The following is a 22,726-nucleotide window of genomic DNA, read 5'->3' as shown; positions in this document are numbered from 1 at the left end:
AACCAATGTCACCCCAATAAAATTAATTTAAAAAATAAAAATCTAAACAAAAACCAGAATGAAACATTAGCCCCTCCTTCTTTGCTGTTGCTGAGATGAATCTACTAATGAAAAACACTGTGCTTTGCTTATGATCACAATCACACGTTAAAAACCATGGATGTACTACTGTTTTCACAAGCCTATTACTTGACCACTAAAGATTATAGTTTTGAAGTGGTATCATCAATGGCATGTTTAGATGTTTTCTTTTTTCTTTTTTTCTTTCTTTTTTTTTTTTTGCAAAACTGTACTTCAGCAATCACCAACAAGCATCTACTTCCATTGATCTTCCCAGAGTATACTGGAAAATTTCAGCCTTACTGTCAGCATAACCATTGTGAAAAACAGCATATGTGATCCCATTTTGCCTTTGTTTTTGAAGTTCTGAACACCATTCAGAGTGTTTTCTGTTTTGTACTACAGTTCCTTGGTTCTCAAAGAACTGTATTCAGCTGATTTTATGGACGGAACTGATTTTGGACCAACACACGGACACACACACACACACACACACACACACACACACACACAATCTGTACTTTAAACTTTCAAAAATGAAAACCTTCAGCAGAACTTAACACATTGAAGCTTAAAATATATTGACCCTGAAATATCAAGAGGAAACACCAACATCACTGTTCATCATGAAATACTTTAAACAAAACTGCCAAAATCCAGCCACAGACTCATGTTAAAAATTCATTTTATGGTCAGTTGTTTGGGGACCAGATTTATGAGTGCTATTTCGAGAAAAAAAGTGAAATATCCAGAACTATTGTGGTGATGTGTTCTTGACCTTGTTCTTAAAACCAGCCTGTGGTAGCTTTGGGAAGAATGTGTTTCACATTGATGTTCAGTCCTCACTGGAAGAATTTCAAGAGGATTTTGTGGACTCAAAGTCTGATTGTTTTGACTAGAAACTTCCAGATAAATATTCTAGAAAAATTTGGGTGTAAAGTGTCTAAACAAATGAAAAGACTTCATTCCATTCATTATTCCATTTTCTACTTAAATTTTTTTGGTGTTATATCTAAAAGAATTGTAACCTCGAAATAAAGCTCTTTCTGTGTTGCCATCTGAGCCACCAAGTTTGGGGCTGTTTTCATTTTTTGAAAAATTTGAAAGTATATATTTGTACAGATAAGCTAACCAAATTGATGCCTAATTTACTTTCAGAAAATGAGAAAGAAAAATACATATATGGACCTTTCATTGAGCTGTTATTTAGATTTGTAATTGTAAATCAAAGTTATATATAGCCAAATCTTTCACTGACTTTCAGGGCCAGCTTTTGGTCATGCCAAGATCACCTCGTAGTCACCACACTTTTGCTCACTGACTCGAATTCAAACATTCATACTTTTATTCTAATATAAATAGATATTAACATTTTCCTGTTCTTTTAATCTATCAAATTTAATTTAAAAATGTAACCATTTGTGAGTCAGAAATTTGAGAAGGTCTCAGCTGAGCAGTTATTGCTTAGGGTATGTCACATGGTTCCAGTTGGAACCCAGTGGACTCCAGTCATCTGTAAACTTGACTGGATGTCCAAGATGGCTCAGTTGGATGATCGCTAGGAGCTTAGTTTGGCCATTGACCAGGGTGCCTACATATGGACTCTAGCATTATGATTTCAGTATGGTTGGACTTCTTTCATGGAAGCAGCATTCCTGAGTTAAAGTTAAAAATCTTATCTGTTCCCCCTTTAATTTTCCTTTCTTCGGTATGAATTGTTTGGTGTTGTATAAGGAGTGAGATATGGCTAAATAATACAATAATTCTATTTGAATAGTTCCCATCTAATGTGAATTTGATGGTGTTAAGATTTAAGCTATGGCTAACTTTTCCATATTCATCATTTTTATATGATCAGTAGATACGGGCCACAGGTAAAGGTTATCTCCCACACCCTTTATTTTATTCATAGGGTTTGTCTCAAGTTAGAATTCTCTAATTGTAAAAACCCTTCCTTGAGCTAGGAAGTTGCTAGGTTCTTCCCTTTCTGTAGTATAACTTTCTGATTTCACATAAGGCATTACTGTGGCTAAAGGTATTCTCACATTTATTACATTTGTCTGGTGTTAGGTATATTAAGATTTGGGCTGTGGCTAAAGCCTCCATACATGTATTACATTCAGATTTCCAGTTTTAACAACGCTCATAGAGTTTCCCTCTACCTTGAATTTTCTGGTTTGAACCATCACCATACTGATAATATTCGGTAGTTTATCTTCAGAATAAATTATTTCATACTGTGAAAGTTCTGAGTTGTTTGGTAGTATCTACCAAAGCCAACCAAACACAGATATGCCTCAGGACCCAGAAAATCCACTCCTCAGTATATACACAAGGGAAATAATTATATGTATACCAAAAGACAAATATATTCAATGAAGCATTATTTATTATGACCCTAAGCTGTAAACAAAGAAAAAGTCCCCCCAAAATAGATGGATAAATGGTGATATATTCATATGAGATTCTACCCAGAATATGTAAATTTCTGCCAAATGCACTAATGATGAATTTTAGAGACATAATGATGAAACAAGCCAAATGTAAAAAAATATTAGTACATGGTATATAATCCAGTTTATATAAAAGTTTATAATATGCAAAAACTAATTTATAATGTTACAAGTTAGAACTGTGGTTAACTCTGAGGAGGTAACAACTAATTTTTATTCCATATTGGCAATGAAAAATACAGTTCACAACTACTTTTTAAAAGTCTTTTGTGGTTCATATACCAACTGTGTATTACTGGTTCACAACCAGGTAGGTATTGAAATTGAAAACAAGCAATTTTAAATGTGGGTAGTAACTTGACAGAGAAAGCTTATGTCTCATGAATCTAATAAAAAATTGGAACTTGTATTTTCAATGACTTTTGTCATTTAATTTGTCTAGTAATTCTTTCTGTATGTGTGTGTTTTATAGTAAACAGTAAGTAAATATGTTCATAGTGCCTTAAACTGTTGAATATTACACTTGCAAGCAACATCACATACATGGTTTACTGTAACTTTAAAAGTTTTTACAAAATAAAATCACATCCTTTACTATATGTCCATGGTTTCTACCTTATGAGTTTTCTGATGGACAATGAGGTTTGACTTACAACTGAAGAACTTCCCACATTCTTTACATTCATACGGTCTCTCTCCTGTGTGAGTTTTCTGATGGCGAATGAGGTTTGATTTCCTACTAAAGGCTTTCCCACACTGAGGACATCCATTGGCTTTCTCTCCTGTATGTATTCTCTGATGAACAGTGAGGATTGCCTTCTGGCGAAAGGACTTTCCACATTCATTACAAATATAGGGTTTTTCCCCTGTATGAATTCTTTGATGGAGAGTAAGGGTTGTCTTTTGGCAGAAGGATTTTCCACATTCATTACAAATATAAGGTTTCTCTCCTGTGTGAGTTCTTTGGTGTACAGTGAGGGTTGTCTTCTGGATAAATGCCTTCCCACATTCATTACATTGGTATGGTTTCTCTCCTGTGTGAGTTCTCTGATGATCGATGAGGTATGACTTCTTTCTAAAAGCACTTCCACACTGAGTACATTCATAGGCTTTCTCCCCTGTATGTATTTTGTAATGTCTAGTGAGGGTTGCCTTCTGGCGGAAGGACTTCCCACAATCCATACAAATGAAGGGTTTCCCCTCTATATGTGTTTTCTCGTGAAGAGTGAGGGCTGTCTTTTGACGGAAGGCTTTTCCACATTGATTGCAAACGTAAGGTTTCTCACCTGTGTGAATTCGCTGATGTTCAATGAGATACGACTTCCTCCTAAAGCTATTCCCACAGTAAGGACAATGAAAGGGTTTCTCTTCATTTTGAGATCTCTGATGTATAATAAAAATGGACTTCCTGCAAAGGAATTTCCCATATTTGTTATATGCATGGGACTTCTTCTCCATAAGATTTTGTGGATGGACACTGGGATTTGACTTTTTGATGACAGGCATTACATTTTTATTGTATTCAAATAGTCTTTCTTCTCTATGAGTTCTAGTATGTGTAAATAACATTCCTTTCATAAGGAAGGAATTTTCACACTCATTTTGTTCAAATGGTTGCTCTGCAGTTTGAGCCTTCTGATGCTGAGTAAGTTCTTGTTCATTACTCAGACTCCTGTCTGTTTGTTTATAGAGCTTCATTGCAGTATGAATTTTCTCATGCTTAGTATTGAGGAGTGATTTCTCCCATCCATTACTCTCACCAAACTTATCTCTTACAGGGCTTATATTTCTAATGATTAGTTCTGAAATATTTTTCAAAACCTTTCCATCAGGTTTATATTCATGTAGTGTTGTTTTTGAAATAATATAGTTCTTGCCTACAGTAAGTGTTTTCCCCAAAATATTACTTCTTTCCTTAATTAGTCTTTTGTGGTTGATGAATATAACTGATCTAAAATGCCTATCTTGGTATTCTTTAAACTTCATTAGAACATCTTCAGCTTTGCCATCTTCTTCTAGAAAAGAATACAATAAACAACACTGTAAGACTTCACATAAATGTTATGAATTAGATATATACATACAAATAACCCATTGTGGGATGGCCTGTCTCACTATTGTGATCTATAGAAAGGCCAAAATAAATTACCTCTTGGTAGGGAAAAAATGCATAGAATATAAATACAAATCCTGCTATATTGTTAAAATGAGGAAACATTGGCATAACCAAAAAACACTCATATCTTTGGCATGTTGAATTATAAGCTACATTGGGCAGGTATAATAAACACAAAGACACGTAAGCAAAGGATGGTGAAAGTGGCATTATTCTTAGAATGGGCAAGTTCAGAGAAAATGGAGTGAGCCTATCAAGAACACTAACCAGTAAGCGAGGAAAACTGTTCAGGTGGAAATGAAAGCCTATATATTTATTTCCTCATGCCTAAGTTTTATCAAATACTTCCATTTGTTTCTTCATTTGCATTTAGCCCACCTGTGGCAAATGAACTTTATTAAGCACTCATTTCATAGTTTTGAAAGAAGCAGTAGCTTGTAGTCTAAGCCCTAGCTCTCCATCTAACCGATATGTATTCTCTTGAAAAGGAAGAATTAGGAAAATATTTTCATTAGTAATTATAAAAATAAACCAGAGGACAAAGCATACTTGCAACATGAACATAATCAGTGACTGCTGCTACATCAATTTCCTCTTCCAGAGGGGTGGTCTATAACTAAATTCTCCTGTCAATTGTAATTTTTTTTCCATTCAATTTGCTGAATTACTTTTTCGCTATTAGAAAAAGATGGGTTCAAGTTTTCCTGCCTTAAACTCTACTATTCCCTATGGGGACTGTGAAGGACTGGATTCTTCAATATATGTGTATAGCACTGATTGACCTTAGCTATTACTTTTCTTACAAATTCTTGGCTAAATCTTACTTACTATGACCCATAACTGGTAGAGCAATTTTAAAGATGGGTTCATCTTAACCATAACTTGCACCTTATTTACAATATCCCTAAGCAAGAAACAGCCCAATTATCCATCAAAACATAAAGAGGTAATATTGTGTCATGTAATTACACAATGTAATTACTAAGCAATGTATTACTCAGCAATAAAAAAATGAAAAAAACCTACTGATGACAAAAGAGATGAAGCTAAAACATTTTTCAGAGTGAAAGCTTTATGCAAGAGTATTGCACAATTCCATTTATGTGTACTTCTAGAACATGCAGAACTAATCTGTATTGGTAACTGGAGTTACATTGCCTTCCTAAGAACTTCAGTCACCTTCAGGGACATGCTACTACCCAATTTATCTAAGCTTTCACATATTCTTTCTCTCCTTCAATGTCTAATTTGTCCAAAATTAGAATATAATTATAGTCTGGACTAACCATTTCAAGAAATCTTTCAACACCCTGCTATTTTAACATGAACACTCTATACAAAATGCTAAATTTGAAAATATAGCCTCCCAACTCTAACTTATGCTCTCAAAAGTCAATATTTTATTATCTTCTTTGAAACCCTCTGAGTATACATTAACACACTGTTACATGAAGTAAAGGGATTGATCTTGGCATGAATATCTAAAAAGAACTTACCATTAAATGATTTCTGAATGGATGAGAAAGATGTTTTCCCTGCACAGTACCATGGATAATCAATCAAGTAACTACTATATCTATCCTTTGTTACAGTCTACAGTATGGAAGAGTAAAAGAGAGGACCTTATTTTGAGGGAACTGTTAATCAGATGAGGAAATAAGCCTCAGATAAAAACAATGTTGAATCATGTACCAAACTATTAGATCATATCAGAGGATGTGACTATTTGCATGTTACAGACAATCAGTGGAATGTGAGTGCAAGAAAAAAGGAACTAACATGGTTTGGAGTAGTCAAGGCACATTTCATGCAGGAAGTGAAACCTGATCTTTTAACTAAAGGATATGTAGCATTGTGTGGTAAAAAATAGAACCTTGTCCAATAAGAAGTTTGACATTTGCCTTTGGCTTCTGGAAGGTAATATCTGAGTCCACAGAATGTCATGCTAAACAGGAGTATATTTCTTTGTTTGGAACCCTGTGGCCAGCTAGAAAGTAACAGTGTGATTTAGGGTGGGGTCTTTGAGCCACACTAACAATGTGATAGAGGACAGGGTTTTTGGGTCACACAGTGTCAGCTTGACCTCTTAAAGGGCTGAAAACGGAGATCAGCCATATGGATAATCAGTCAAGCCTATGTGATGGAGCCCGATATAAGTTTTTGATACTAGGCTCAGGTGAAGCTTCCCTTGTTAGCGATATTCTGTAATGCTGTCCAAAACTCCACAGAGAGAGGATTTCTAGAAGCTCCATGTTTGGTACTTTCCTGGACTCTGCCCTATGTGCTTGGCTTCGTTTTAATCCATATTCTTCCTTTGTAACAAACTATAACCGTGAGTGTTACAGCTTTCAATAAATTCTGTGAGTCCTAGCAAATTATTGACACTAACAGTAGTATTGGGGGCCCTTGAACTTATAATTTGTGTCAGAAATGAGGGTGGTCTTGTGTGTACTACTGTACCCTTAAATTTTGTAGTTGGCCAACTTTGCAAGTATCCATATGGGCGCAGAGCAGCTGTCACATAATGAAAGGCCCAGTGGTAAAGAATAAAAATCAATTGCAGGGAGTACATTTGGGAGACCAGAAAAAATAGAGCTTAGTGAAAGTTCTCAGTTACAGAGAAAAATACATTTGGAATGATCAGATGGGATATTATTCTGTCAGCCCTTGGAAAAAGAAAAGGATTTAAATTTTTTATGTGATACTGTTTCAGCATATTGACAATATGAAAAACTGAAGGAACTACAAAAATCATGAAAATCCAAATACTAACTACAGCAGTCCATGCCTGGAACAATATAGCTTTCATTTTGGAAGATGTCAGTGGCAAATGAAAATATGAATCTGTAAAATATTCACAGAGTAAAATAACATAACACAAACTGTACAGAGATCATTAAGAAAGTATAACAGAGATGATGGAATCAACCTTCTACTACAAGGGGCTGATAACGGAGACAAAATGATGCTTGATGAAAGAAGGTGAAGGATTAGCCAAAGGACATATATGCATATCCCACAGACACAGGCAACAGTGTGGTGATGGCCAGAGGGAAGGGGGAGTTGGGATGCGGGGGCAGGTGTGCAAAGGTGGGGGGAATGAAGACATTTGTAACAGTGTAAACAACAAAAAGTAAAAAAAAACAAAACCAAAAAACAAATGAGAGTAAGATAATGACAATTACTTCTGATATATAAATAACCAAAAGGATGAGGCAACTGATTGCTGTATTGCTGTAGGCAGATTAAAATATTCCACTAGAGTTCAGGTGGGAGAAATGGGCCAAAAAATGTCTACTTGAAAACCATTTATGCTTAAGAATGGATAAAATTATTATAGCTTACACAGTTTTTATAGTGACAAGAACTGAGGATAAAGAAAGATCCTTTATACCAAAGAGAGCCTTTGGAAATAAAATCCATTTATTCAACAAATATTTATTTTTCCAGGCAATGCAAATAAAGGAAGGAAAAGCAACCAACATCTGAATGGGCACTCAAGGAAACAGAACGTGAATGAGTTAGTACTTTTCACCCAAATCAAGGTACACAAATAGGTATTAGGAATCTGAGCATTATGATATGACATGTGGAAATTTATTGGAAAAATAGTGATACTGATATTATTACTTTGGTCCAAGACCTATGGATTTTGAAATCTGAGGACAACTGTAATTGCACAATAAATGAAAAAGGGAAAAAAAAAGAAATCTGATGGCAGGTCTCATGGTGAGAATGGAAAGTGAGACTGAGTGCAGAAAGCAAGTATAAGGTATTGTACAGGAAAAGGAAGGAAAAAATGAAGAATAAGAGAAAGATAAATATTAGACAATGATTCTCTTTTTATCTTTTAGATATATTTAAGAATGTCTATAAACAGGAGACTACAACAAAAGAAAAAATAAGACTGAAATGTTAAAGAAGGAGATATAAAACAAGAAAGACCAAAACCACCAAAGTGTCATTCATGAACTTTGTACTATCTGAGACTTTTATGGGAGGTCCACAAAATCAAAACTAGTTTTGTTAATAATAACAACACTTCAATTGTCTTTTTAACTATGTTCACATTTGCACTAATGTGTAGTCAAGGGTGCAAGGGTATTTGCACATTTGCACAATAGTAAATGTCTCATTTGTATCCAGGAAGTTTTAATTTATGGCAGGTGACTGAGTGGTGACACCGAGGCTAATGCCATTAGAAGGAAATTATCTTTAATTCTTGAGAAGAAGGGACATGCCATATTACTCAGGGCTACATGTGGTCAGGAGACAGAACTGAGGGGAAAGTCTAGGCCAGAGTCATTACTGGGGCTTGATTCTACAAAAAAAAAAAAGGCAAGGCAGGGCAGGGCAGGAGAAACAGACAGGATGGACTAGTTTGAACACTATTGGGGCACTATGGGGCACTATGGTCTCTTTTTGACTGCTATCTGATCGTTGGTGATTTAGGGAAAGGGATATATTGGCTTGGTGTGTGACAGTTAGATAAGGAAAGTGCTTGAGGGTATTGTCTTGGATTGGTTGGTTTGTATATGAAAGGTGGGCTCAACCAGTAAGTTGTTTACCGTCTCTTAAGTCTGAGTCTAGTATTAATGAAAAATATCCATGACAATCTGAAAAGACTTTTAAAATACTTCTCTTTCAAAGTACACATATACATGAAGGAAGATATTTTTCTTCATATACTTGAAACTGGGCACAGACTCATACATAGAGAGCAGGATGACAGCTAGTAGGGGAGAGGACTGAGGAAAAAGGATTCATGGACATGGATAACAGCATGGTGATTGCTGGGCAGAGAGGGTAAAAGGGGACTAAATGGTAATGAAGTAAAACACAATAAAGATTAAATTAAAAAAAAAGAAACACATTGAATGCAGAATCAGATGTGAAGATCAGCTGCCTTCTATAAGGAAGACACTGTATAAATTTCAATTATGCAGCAATGCCACTTTTCTCACCACTTCTTCCCTTTTGGACAACAGTTATGTTTTTGTAAAAATATGATTTTTACATCAACATTTAATGAGTTTGTTTTTTTATATTGTAAAATGAATAAATAAGTGAATATTTAAAATCTTTGTTTTAATATTTAATAGGGTATACAAACACAGAATTTTTTTAATCTTTAATAATTTTAAGAATATAGGGAAGAATCAAGATGGCGAAGGAGTGAGTGGAAGTCGCACTGACTTCCTCCCAGGACCCACCTGGAATTACAACTAAATTGGGGAGAAATCACCTGGAACAAACAACTGAACAATAGTGAGAGAGGAGCCTTGTAACCTCAGAGACAGAAGAATCGGCATTAGTGCAATCTAATTGGTAAGAAGTGTGGTACAGGGTTGAGAAGGTGGGCGGGGCACCCACAGGCGGCAGCACCAGAGGGATATTGAAACGTCCAATTGGATCCCCTAGAGAAGAGCAGGGTCTAAACCAAAAGTGGGGATCTACAGCCCAAAGCACCAGAGCCCAAAAAGTACACAGATACAGCCAGCTGCGAAAAGTGAGAGGGTTGCTCTCTGCCAGAGACAGGTGGCTGGAGACGCAAAGACAGTTTAAGGGTCCAACACAAAGATTTTTATTCGCAGCTACTTACCTTGGTCTCTGGCAAAGGCAGGGACAGAGTGGTCTAGAGATGCCTGAGGAGAGACTGAGGAAGGAGGCTTTGGGGAGAGAACTGAGAGAGTAGCCACTGGGATCTTGGTGCTAACTCATCCCCCATGCGGCAACAGCCATCTTGCTCAGGCAGAGACCACTCCCCCTGAGCTGTATCACTGTCAAAGGACCAAATAGCCCTACCCCCAGGAGGGATTCCACCCCGCCAGACTGTCTAAGCTGACTACTGAGTGCAGAGTGGCAGCCACAGACAGTAGATCCCTGGCTAAAGGGGGCGCAGAGAAGTCTGGCGACACTTGAGGAGAGAATGAGGATGGAGGCTCTGGGGAGAGAACAGAGAAAGTAGCCAGCGGGATCCCAGTGCGGACTCCTCTCCCTTATGGCAGCAGTGAGAGAGGACCCAATAACCCTGCCCCCAGGAGGGACTCTGCCCCGCTTTGAGCTGTCTAAGGTGGCCTGCTGAATGCAGAGTGAATAAATTAACAGCTGAAGGAGACAGCCACAAACAGTAGATTCCTGGAAGTCTCGAACACACTGCCTAAAATGAGATAAGGTCAACATCTGACATAAGAGGCAAAGCCAGAAAGTAAAAGCAGCGGTCTCTAACCATAGAAGTTCATACCACGAAGTTGGGAAATCAAGACAGATCAACTTAAGAAGCAGAAGCAAAAGAGAAGAGTCTCACAAATAATGGGAAGACAAAGAAATACACCTCACTCGATGGGAAAGGAGCAATACCCACAAAGAGACTAAATGAAATAGAGGCAAGTAAACTATCAGATATTGAGTTCCAAACAATGGTCACAAGGAAGCTCAATAATCTCAGTGAGCTCAGAGAGAATTACCAAAAACTACAGGGAAACTATGAGGAACTTACTGCAAACTATATCAGCATGAAAAAGGACACAGAAACTATCAATAAAAGACAAGAGGAAATGAAGAATACAATTTCTGAATTAAAGAACACAGTAGGAATTCAAAGCAACCTAGATGAAGCTGAGGATTGAATCAGAGTGCTGGAGGACAAGGTAGAAAAAAGCTCCCAGAAAGAGCAAGAAAATGAAAAAAGACTCAAAAAAAATGAAAAGGCATTCAGAGAAATGCAGGACAACCTGAAACGTAATAATATCCGTATAATAGGGATACGAGGAGGAGAAGAAGAGGAGCAAGGGAGGGAGAACCTATTTGAAAAAGTAATGATGGAAAACTTCCCTAACTGGAGGAGAGAAAAAGTCACACAAGTCCAGGAGGCACAGAGGGTCCCATTCAAGAGGAACCCAATGAGGCCCACTCCAAGACACATCTTCATTCAAATGGCAAATATCAAAGACAAACAGTGAACCCTAGAGGAGGCACGGGAGAAAGAGGTAGTAACATATAAGGGAGCCCCGATACGGCTAGCACCTGACTTCTTCACAGAAACACTGCAAGCCAGAGGGGACTGGCAAGAAATATTCTACGTAATGAAAAGGAAAGGCCTGCAACCAAGACTGCTCTACCCAGCAAGGCTCTCAATTAAAATGGATGGTGAAATAAGGAGTTTCCCAGACAAAAGAAGGGTAAAAGAGTACACCTCCACCAAACCAGCAATGCAAAATATGCTAGAGGGACTGCTTTAAGATGAAGAAAGTTTCCGTGAATACCCAGTTCCTTCCAGAGTTGCCAATACTTGGGAAGAAAAAGAAATACACCTCACTCGATGGGAAAGGAGCAATACCCACAAAGAGACTAAATGAAATAGAGGCAAGTAAACTATCAGATATTGAGTTCCAAACAATGGTCACAAGGAAGCTCAATGATCTCAGTGAGCTCAGAGAGAATTAGGAGGAATACTGGATATTACCAGTATTTTTAATACTCATTAATCTGGTTTTGACAATGATGTTATTTTTATTGTTCCTTTACTATTTGTTGAAACTAAACCTAATATGTTTCTTGCCTGTTTCTATTATTTAAAAAAAAACAACTTTAAATGACTTTTTGGTATTCTTTATCCATTAATTGATTAAAAGTTTTTAGAACTGCCCCCCCCAAAAAAACAAAAACAGAAACAAAAAAAACCTATTATGTGTTGCAAATACTTTTCTATTCTATTCCTTGTCCTTTAACTTTTTTTATATGTATATTACTATATAGTTAAATGTTTAATATATTCATATTCTCAATATTTACTTTAGAGCTTCTGGGTTTGAATATTTTACTTCAGGTTATGAAAAATATTAGTTCTATTTTCTTCTAAAATTCCTTAGATTCTACACTTTGATTTTTAACTCACCTGAATATTTCTTGTATAATGTGTGAAATAGGGCTCTATGTTTGTTTTATTTCAAGTAAAAGTGGTCCATGCACCTTATTTGTTGAATAAGCCTTATTTTCCCCATGGATTTGAAATATCAACTTAATCATATATTTCATTGTTAGACATATATGTGTTAGTTTCTAGAATGCTCATTATATTTCATTGATCCACCTGATTATTTCTGTGCAGGTGTCATGTTGGTTTAATTGCTGAGACTTTATAATGGTTTTAAATTTTTTTATAAATTATTTTCTAAATGATTATAAATTATTTTATAATTAACTTTGACATTTAAAAAAATAAATAAAATCAATATTCATTTAAGAAAGAAAGGAGGGAGAGAGAGATGGAACTCCTGCCTTTTGCGACAACGTGGATGGAACTGGAGAATATTAGGCTAAGAGAAATAAGACAGTTGATGAAAGACAAATACCATATTATCTCACCTATAAGTGGACTCTATTCAACAAAGTAAACTAACCAACAAAATAAACCACAGGCGTGGAAACATGGAGCAGACTCAAAGTGACCAGAGGGAATGGGGAAAGAGGACAATCGTGGAAAGAAGAGGAAGGGACTAGACAAAGAACATGTATAAATGACCCATGGACATGGACAACAGACTGGGAATTGACTGTGGAATCTGGGGGTGGTGGTGGGATGGAAAAGGGGGGTAAAGTGGTAAAAATTGAGACAACTGTAATAGAATAAACACGATTTATAAATTTTAAAAAAATGAAAAAATGATGGAAAACTTCCCTAAAAAAAAAAAAAGGAATATAAGCAAGTTCCAAGTCTAAAAAGTTGGTCTACACATCCAGATCCTGGTAATGTAAAAGAAGTTTGTATCAAAACAGCCTTCCAGTTGATAAAATGATAAATGCTGGGCCAACCAGAAAAAAACACTTGTTTGGTAATGATCCATGGACATGGACAACAGTGTGGGAACTGACTATGGAAGCAGTGGGTGGGATGGGTGGAAAAGGACAAAGAGGGAAAAATTGGGACAACTTTGACAGGATAACAATACAAAATAATAAAAAATTTAAAAAGAGAGTGATTAAAAGGAGGAATAAACTGGAGTGCATACAACCTTTGAAACAAAGAAAACACATTGCATAAGATCTACATTTATCCAGGTTTTCCACTGTGTACCCGGTAGTTATGAAGCACACAGAAAATAGATCTCAAGGAGAAAGCAGGAGTCATCTGTGCAGAAATATCAGAGATCATAGTTCTGGGCTATGAGAGTGACTGTAAATTGAGGACAAAATTTGAGAATTGAAAAGTCAGGGAAAGAGAGCCCAAAAGTTAGCATAACCTCCTCCTCAAAAGCTTGGTTTAACTGCATTACTGCACAGCAAGACTAAAAGAAGCATAAAAGGAAAAAAAGCTGGATTTCTGAAAGAAATAAAAATTTCAGCAGTTACTTGGGTCTGGAAAAACAGAGTATTTAATTCCAGTCATGTGCAAAGTTAGAGAAACCTCGTTAAACCTTTCAGCTTTCTACTGAAACCCCCCAACAGCCATGTGATAAGAGTAGAGACTGCATCCCAGGGCTCAGAGAATACCATAAAACTAAAGGAAAAGCTGAAACTGAAACAGAAGTCATCTAAAAAACTTAAAAGCAATTTGAAAAAGGAATCAACATGAGCTTCCAGTAACTTAACTTCCTATCAGATTAAAACTCAGCAGTCTTCAGAGAAAGAAAAAGGATCCAGCATCTTCATAACATATTGTCTACATGGTTTTTCTGAGAAGAAACAGGCAAATGTGACCAAAAGATTAAAAACAGTCAACAGAAAAAAAAAATGATAGCTGTCCCCTGTGTTGAAATTAGAAATAAGGAATTTAAAGTAACCATGATAAATGTTTACAAATCTACAAGAAAAAAAAACCAGAAATACTGATGAAAAGATGAAGAATTCAAGTGAATTATTCAGAAGAAAATGCTAACTAAAAAACCAATACCTGATATAAAAAAAATCAGGTATTTGCTGTTTGGATTTAACAGCAAATGAACATAAGAGAAGGAGAAAACTGGAAGTCTGGTTAACAGAAATTACCAAAACTAAAAGAATTTTAAATCCTCAATGAACTGGAGGATAAAATGAAATAATTTACTATATAACTGAGAATAGAGCAGAAAAGATTGGCCAAAATTTTCCCAAATGCTGGAAAAATGTTCCCAAATTTGATTTAAAACAAGAACCCTGTGAACTTGCTAAATTGACTTAATAGTTTTAACAGCTTTTTTTCTTTTAGACTCATTGGGATTTACTATGTACATAATCATACATCATCTATAAATGAAGACAGTTCCCTTTTAATCTGTTACCTTTTAATTTCTTTTTCTTCCCTTATTGTACTAACTTGTTTCCAGTTTGTTTTTGATCTTAGAGTTAAAGCATTCAGGCTTACACCACTGAGTGTGATGGTAGCTATAAGTTTTTCAGAGATATCCTTTACGAAGCTGAGATTGCTCATCTGTTCTAAGGTTTTATAATAAATAGGAATTGAATTTAATTATTGTCCTGCATTTACTGACATGATTACATGGGTTTTCTCCTTTATTTCTTCCAGTTACTTTAAGTGGCAGCTTAGATCCTTGACATTAGTTCCCTTTTCATTTTTATATGGTGAATAACATAGATTGCTTTTTGACTACCATATCAGATTGTTTTCCTGAGATAAACACTTTTTGGTTATAAATTATCCTTTTTATATATTGCTAGAGTCAGTTTTAAAATATTTTGTTAATAATTTTTTATCTAGTTGTGTTGTGTTTGGTTTTCTATTCTTATAGAGCCTTTGGTTGGGTGTCGCACTGCGCGGCCGCTGCGGGGGAGCTCCGCAGAGAGCGCAATGCTCCCTGAAACCTGAGGGAAACCGTCTGGGGCCAGCTGAGGTGGGAGTAGGGCTCTGAAACCCGCAGATCCCGTCCCGGGGGTTGTCACGGATAAGGGGGACAAACACAAACGTACAAACACTTCTGTTTTCCGGGAGAGCAGACTGGGGCACTTCTCTCCTACCAGAGAAGGCCATGGCAAATCCTCCTAATGGGAAAGGCCCCGTTGCCCCTTCTTCCAAGGCTTTTATTGAAAATCTTATCAGTGGGGTATAACAGGAAAGCATACATGTATATTCATTACATTCGCAAGATAAGTTTCACATAGAATAGATACTTTTAGGAAAACAAGTGACAGGAAATCGGTAATTTATGTGGGTCTGAGAGAGAAGAATCAACAATAGATAAGGGGGAAGTAGACTTAAGGGTGTCTTAAAGATACAGGGTAAAAGGTGTAAATAAAGCAAATGTCTTGACAAGGAAAGGGATGTAAATAATGTGAATGTCCTTCGCAGCCTGAGCTGACCAGAGATTTGAGGGAGGAACAGAACACTCTATAGAATTTATTTTCAGGCCTGGTTACCCGGGATCCGCCAGATCTGATTTAGGGCTGTCCCTGCTCCCCGCCCCGCCCCCACCCCGCACCGCCCCCACATTGTTTCAAGCCTGAGCTAGGAGGGGGAAGGAACCACCAAGAGATAAGGAGACTGATTCTCAGCTGCAGTGAGGGCTCAGGCCATGTCCAAGCCAAGCAGAGGGGTATTGGGGGCCTTTTTGCCCCTTCTCGGTGTCCCCCAATTTCTCATCTGCTGCCAAAATCGGGCCAACGCCTGTCAGGTTGAAAACCTCAGCATGAGGTCCCTTACCCATCATGGGCTAATTGACCAGCCATGGCAAAGCAGAGAGGCAGGGGACAAGCCAAGTCTCCTCAGGAGCCTGTTTCTCCAAGGCCGCCTGATTATCTCCAGCCTTGGGGCCCTCCCTGTCTCAGGGTTACAGCTTCTGAAATCAGGCTGGGCGTTTCCCAACTGTTGTGAATAATGCTAATCTTATAAAATGAGTTGGAAAGTGTCCATTCCTACACTACTTGTTGGTATAAAATTGTGTATTCCCTAATTATTCTTTTAATGCCTGCAGGCTCTATAGTGATGTAGCTTCTTTAATTTTTGATATTGGTGATTTGTGTCTTCTTGCTGCTTACTGATTTTATAAGGAATAAATCAGCTTTCAGCTTCACACACTTTATTATTCTGTTATGTATTTAACTGATTTATGCTTTAATTTTTTATTTTTTCCTTTTCCAACATTTTGAGTTTAATTTACCTTTCTTTTTCTAGCAACTTGGGGTGAAAGTTTAGACCCCTGATCTAAAGAGATAATTTTTAAAATGCCATTTATTTGCATTCCACACATTTTGATATGTTGTTTTAATTATCATCCAGATGAAAATTTACTTTAGGATTTTTTTTTCTTTGATTCATGAGTAATTGGAAGTGTAGTGATTAATTTCTAAATATTTTGGGAATTTAGAGATACTTTTTTGACTTTTTAATTAATTATATTGTGGTCAGAGACCATGCTCTTTATGATTTCAGTTCTTTTAAATTTGTTGATACTTGTTTTATGGCCCAGCATTATGGGGTCCATTTTGGTGAATGTTTGATGCAAAATATTCTTCAAAGATTAGGCACAGCTGATTGTGTTCTCAAGCCTTTCTTTCTCTTTGTTCTGTCAATTCCTAAGGGAGGGGTGTTAATAAATATCTCAAGCTATAATTATATTACCTCTTTCAGTCTATCAGTTTTGCTTCATGTATGTCTTGGCTTCTCAATGGAGGTGATATTACTCCCTATGGAGCAAAATTCTCCATAGTTCTGTGGAAAAGAGCAAAAACAAAAAACAAAAACAAACCCAAACCTTAGATATCACAACAGTTTGTGGCCCTCCAAAACACAATGGAACATAAATAGATTATGTTATTAAAATTTTATGGGGATGATGACAATTAGAAAAAAAATCTGTAAAATGACTCCTTAGGGAAGTGATAATGACGAAAAAAGAAGATGAAAAGTACTGATGTATTCTGAAGCTCTGTTAGAATTGTTAGGACTTCTGATGAAGTGTCCCTCATTATCACTTTGATATTCTGTGTTCTGAAATTTACTTTGATGTATAGCTACTTCCATTTTCTTTTGCTTAGTGTTTGCACATGTAAATAGAGTCTGATTCCATTTTTGAGGTCTTACCACTGCTAATTTCCTAAACCCACCCCTCATTTTCCTCTCTTGCCCTAGACCTAAGCAAGCTAACAAGAAAGCTTACATGCTGTCTCTGTTGGTACTAGTACAAAGTTTAAACCATGCAAGCCGTAGCCCACATGTAGAACCTCCACTTGGACCACCCTGTAACTACAATAAACATCAAAGCCAAACACTTCTCCTTGTTCTCTCAAGTCAATTTAGGAACAGCTTGGGTATCTTTCGTGCTCTACCCAGTAAGCCTTATTATGTCAAATTTCATCTTGACATCTGAACCAGTTTTGGGTGAGTAAGGGCATTGATCTCATCCTCTCATGGGACAGCCATAAGACAACATGGGGGGGGGGGGGTGTGTGTGTGTGGGTGTGTGTGTGTGTGTGTGTATTCATATATATATATAATATATATACACACACCTTTTTATGTTTCACCTACCTGTGTTTTTACATTTATTATGTTTTATACACAATACATAGTTGGATGATCCTTTTCATTTCAGATATTAAATAGTCATTTTTAGATGTTTCATTTGGCTTTTATTTCTATGGTTGCTATCTTGAAAAGATATGCTATGTTCATGTTTGTTTATTTTTGCTTTACAACTTGATGACATTGAGGTCATTTATAATAGCTGTTTTAAATTCTTATCTGCAAATTTCACCACCACTACCTTTTCTTGATCTGTTTTCATTGACTTAGTAATTTTTTTATAGACTGAGGTATTTTTTCCTTTTTATGAGTCATAATTTTCTTGCTTCTTCATATGTTTCCTAATTTTTAATTGGACATTAGATACTATCAAGTTAATATTGTTGAGCTTATGATATGGTTGTATTTTCATACAGTATTTGTCTTTTTCTGGCATTTTGAAGCAGTCATAGAGTTGCAGCACTAGGACCTCCCTTCAAAAAGGAACTTACCATTCATGTGCAGAAAGTGAAGTTACCTGATAGCCACCAATTGTTAGCATCTTCAGGATGCAATTCAAATTTTGAACGAGACAAAGGTCTCCCTAGGGAATCCCCATCCAATGACTGAACGCTAAGATGATAGGCCATTTCTGCCCATATGGGATATCTATGATGGACAATCTTTGCTTCAGACTACTCTGTTAGTTTCGTTAGGTTATTCATATCTACATAGTAGTCTGAGGCTCTACATGCCCAACCCTGTTAGTATCTGTGTTTTTTCCACAGGTATCAGATCTGTACCATGGTCTGATATATTTCTATGCCCAATCTTACTTTATTCTTTTATCTTCCATAGATATCCCCTTTAAGAAATCTATTATACTCCTAATTGCATCTCAGCTTTTTCATCCCCGAGAACCAAACAGACACAGCAATTATATTTGGATTGGTTTAATCCTTTCAATGCTTTTTTAAAGTTGTTTTATGGCAAATCTTGCAAAGTCTTTAACCTATGGCAAATCTAGCCTCATTTATTAAGTTTGGCCTTTCTATGGTGTCTATTTAATGTCATATATATTAACAAGTTCTCTCTACTTAAGCTGGAGAGAAATAAAATGATTGCTTGTGCAGTAGGCGATGGCAATTGTTTGTCTTAAAACACTATGATAATTGTGTTTTATCTAGAACAAGTCCTTGTCTAATTTCATGGGGTTTTACCTGCACACATGCAACCTCAGCAATCTTAATAAGGGAGACCAAAGTTGGAGGTATCACAATACTTGATATCAAACTATACTACAAGGCCATGGTAATCAAAACAGCATGGTACTGGCATAAAAACAGAGATATAGAGCCAGGGAACAGAGTAGAGAGCCAAGAAATAAACCCATGCCTTTATGGTTAGTTAATATATGACAAAAAAGGCAAAAACATACAATGGAGTAAAGAGAGTCTAGTCAATAAATGGCTGGGTTGTTTTTTTTTTTTGACACTCCATTGATCTTTATTGAGGAATATAATATTTTTGGACTGACAAAATCAACAGTGCCTGTGGAAAGGCACGCTCGGCCATCTTGTCTTCAGTCACTCATTCAGCAAGTGTCCCTCCCAGATACTGACTACACAGTCACAAACTGGATCACCTTTGCTGACTCAGTTCCCCTTTCTGGGATAACATCTCTTTCTTCTCCGACTGCTCCACATAAATGGTTTTGAAAATATTGGGCAGATATGTACAAAAGTTAAACTAGACCACCTTCTTACACCATACACAAGAATAAATTCAAAATTGAACAAACTCTTAAATGTTAGACTCAAAACCATAAAAATATTAGAAGAAAACATAGGTAGTTAAATCTCATGTATTTTCATAATGATATTTTTTATGATATATCTCTTTGGGCACAGAAAACAAGAAAAGAATAAACAAATGGGAGTGCATCAAACTAAAAAGTTTTTGCACCACAAATGAAACCACCCACAAAATGAAAAGATGGCCCACTGAATGGGAGCACATATTTGCCAATGATACTTCTAATAAGGGGTTAATATCCAAATTTTATAAAGAACTTTTAGAACTCAACACCAAAAAAAAAAAAAAAAAAAAAGCCAACTAAAGAATGGGCATGTGCTCCAAAGAGGAAATACACATGGCCAATAACCATAGGAAAAGATGTTCAATGTCACTAATCATCAGAGAGATGCAAATTAAAACCACAACAAGCTATCACCTCACACCTATCAGAATGGCTATCATCAATGAGTTAGCAAACAACAAATGTTGATGAAGATGTGGAGAAAAGTGAAACCTCATGCACTGCTAGTGGAAATGCACACTGGTGAATCCACTGTAGGAGGCAATAGAGAGTTGCCTCAAAAAATTAAAAATAGACCTGCCTTATGACTCAGCAATTCCACTTCTGGGAATTTATCTGAAGAAACACAAAACATAAATTCAAAAGGGTATATATGCAACTCTATGTACAATAGCCAAGATTTGGAAGCAGCCCAAGAGTCCATCAGTAGATAAGTGAACAAAAAAGCTGTGGAACATTCACGTAATGGAATACTACAAGGCTGTAAAAAAGAAGGAAATCTTATTCTTTGTGACAGCATGTATGGATTTGGAGAGCAATATGCTAAGTGAAGTAAGCTGTCAGAGAAAGACAAGTACCATATGATTTCACTCATATGTAGAATCAGATGAAAAAACAACTAACAAGCCAAATAGAGGCAGATTAGTAGACAGAAAATAGGCTGACAGCTGTCAGTTGGTGGGGGGCTGGCAGTGTTTAGGGACTGTGCAAAAAAGAAAAAAAACTCATGGACATGGAAAACAGGGTGGTGATTGCTGTGGGGAGGAAGGATGGGGTAGGTGGAGAAAAGAATAGGGGAGATAAAATGGTAAGAAACAGACACTTGACTTGGAGTGGTGAACACAATACAGAGTACAGATGATGTGTTGCAGGACTGTGTACCTGAAACCTGTGTAAAATTTTAACCATGTCACGCCAATAAATTCAATAAAAAGGAAATAAAAGATCACTTACAAAAAGTCAGTTAATATTAGGCTTAAGATTGAAATATTAAATGTTTCCCTTCAAAATTTGGTGAACTGCTAAGAATTTTCACTCTCACCATTCTACTTAACATTTGACTAGACATCCTAGTCAGTACAACTGGATAAGAAAGTGATAAAGTACGCAAATGTAGAAGCCAACTGTCTTATTTAAGAAAGTAATGTTTTAAATGTAGAAAATCTAAAGGAATATACCAAAATAAAGAACAATAGCAACACAATAAAACAATACAATCAGTAGAATTATGCAAAGTCAATATATAAAAATTTATTGTGGTTACATATACTAAGAAACTGGAAAAGGGAAATTTGAAAAATCCTAACAGTATCAAAAACATTAAATGTTTAGCCTTCCAGGCAAGATGCTACAGTAGGTAAACACTGCGCTAATCTTCTCCCATGACCACAACAAAATTATAACTAAATTATGGAACAATCATCATTGAGAACCACCTGAAGACTAGCTGAACGTAAGTCCCATAATTAAAATAAAAAGGAGAAAATACCCACCAGGGCCAATGTGGCTCAGTTGGTAGGAGTGTCTCCCATAAACCAAAAGGTTGTGGGTTTGATTCCCGCTCAAGGCATATGCACAAATTGTGGGTTTGACCCCCAACCAGGGTGCATATGAGAAAACAAACAATCTGATGTTCCACATTGCATCAATGTCTGTCTGTCTTTCTGTCTCTCTTTCTCTCTCCCCCTTCCTATCTAAAACAAACGAACAAAAAAAAAAAAAAAAGGCAATGAAGAGATTTCCTTCGATGAGGATTAAAAAACAAACAAATCAAGAGATAAAGAAGGTCATTACGTAACACTAAAGGGATGGAACCACCAAGAGGTTATAACCTTAGTAAACATGTTATGTACCTAATATAGGAGCACATGAATATGTATTAAAAAAATCCGCCCTAGCTGGTGTGGCTCAGTGGATTGAGCACTGGCCTGCAAACCACAGGGTTGCCAGTTCGATTCCCAGAGTAGGGTACATGCCTGGGTTGCAGGCCAGGTCCCCAGCAGGGGGCATGTGAGATGCAACCACACATTGCTATTTCTCTCCCTCTCTTTCTCCCTCCTTTCCCCTCTCTAAAAATAAGTAAGTAAAATCTTTTTTAAAAAAGTCTTGGTGGACTTTAAGGGAGAGATCGACAGCAACACAGTCATATTAGAGGGTTTTAACAACCCATTGTCCTCAGTGCATAGATCTTCCAGACAAAAATATCCACAATATCACAGAGACCTTAAAAGACACAGTAGAATGGATGGGTTAAACTGATTCTAACAGAGCATTTCGTCCAGAATCAGCAGATATACATTCCTCTCAAGCGTACACAGAAAATTCTGAAAACAGATCACATGTTAAAACACAAAATACATCTTAACAAATTCAAGAATAAAATGATATCAAGCATCTTCTCAGATTACAACAGCATCAATGTAGAAAACAATTACAATTAAAAAACTCAAAAACATTCAAACACATAAAGGCTAAATAGCATGTCTTAAACAATAAACGGGTTATCAATAAGATCAAGAAAAAAGAAAATTCACCTGGAAACAAATGAAAATGAACACATAACA

At 36.5% G+C, this 22,726-nt stretch overlaps 1 protein-coding gene across 1 annotated transcript in view; it reads right to left on the bottom strand.

Annotated features, from left to right (window-relative positions):
* Positions 1-22,726, bottom strand: part of LOC129083212 (zinc finger protein 420) — a 367,495-nt gene that overhangs the window by 143,556 nt on the left and 201,213 nt on the right. Inside the window, exon 6 of the mRNA XM_054589068.1 lies at positions 3,150-3,837. Within this exon, the coding sequence (XP_054445043.1) occupies positions 3,150-3,837 (688 nt within the window). The remainder of the gene's footprint in view (positions 1-3,149; positions 3,838-22,726) is intronic.

Source organism: Pteronotus mesoamericanus, unplaced genomic scaffold (genome assembly GCF_021234165.1).
Source record: "Pteronotus mesoamericanus isolate MK-2021 breed Mesoamerican mustached bat unplaced genomic scaffold, CSHL_Meso_final scaffold_165, whole genome shotgun sequence".
Lineage (NCBI taxonomy): Eukaryota > Metazoa > Chordata > Mammalia > Chiroptera > Mormoopidae > Pteronotus > Pteronotus mesoamericanus.
This window is presented reverse-complemented; position numbering and strand designations above follow the sequence as displayed.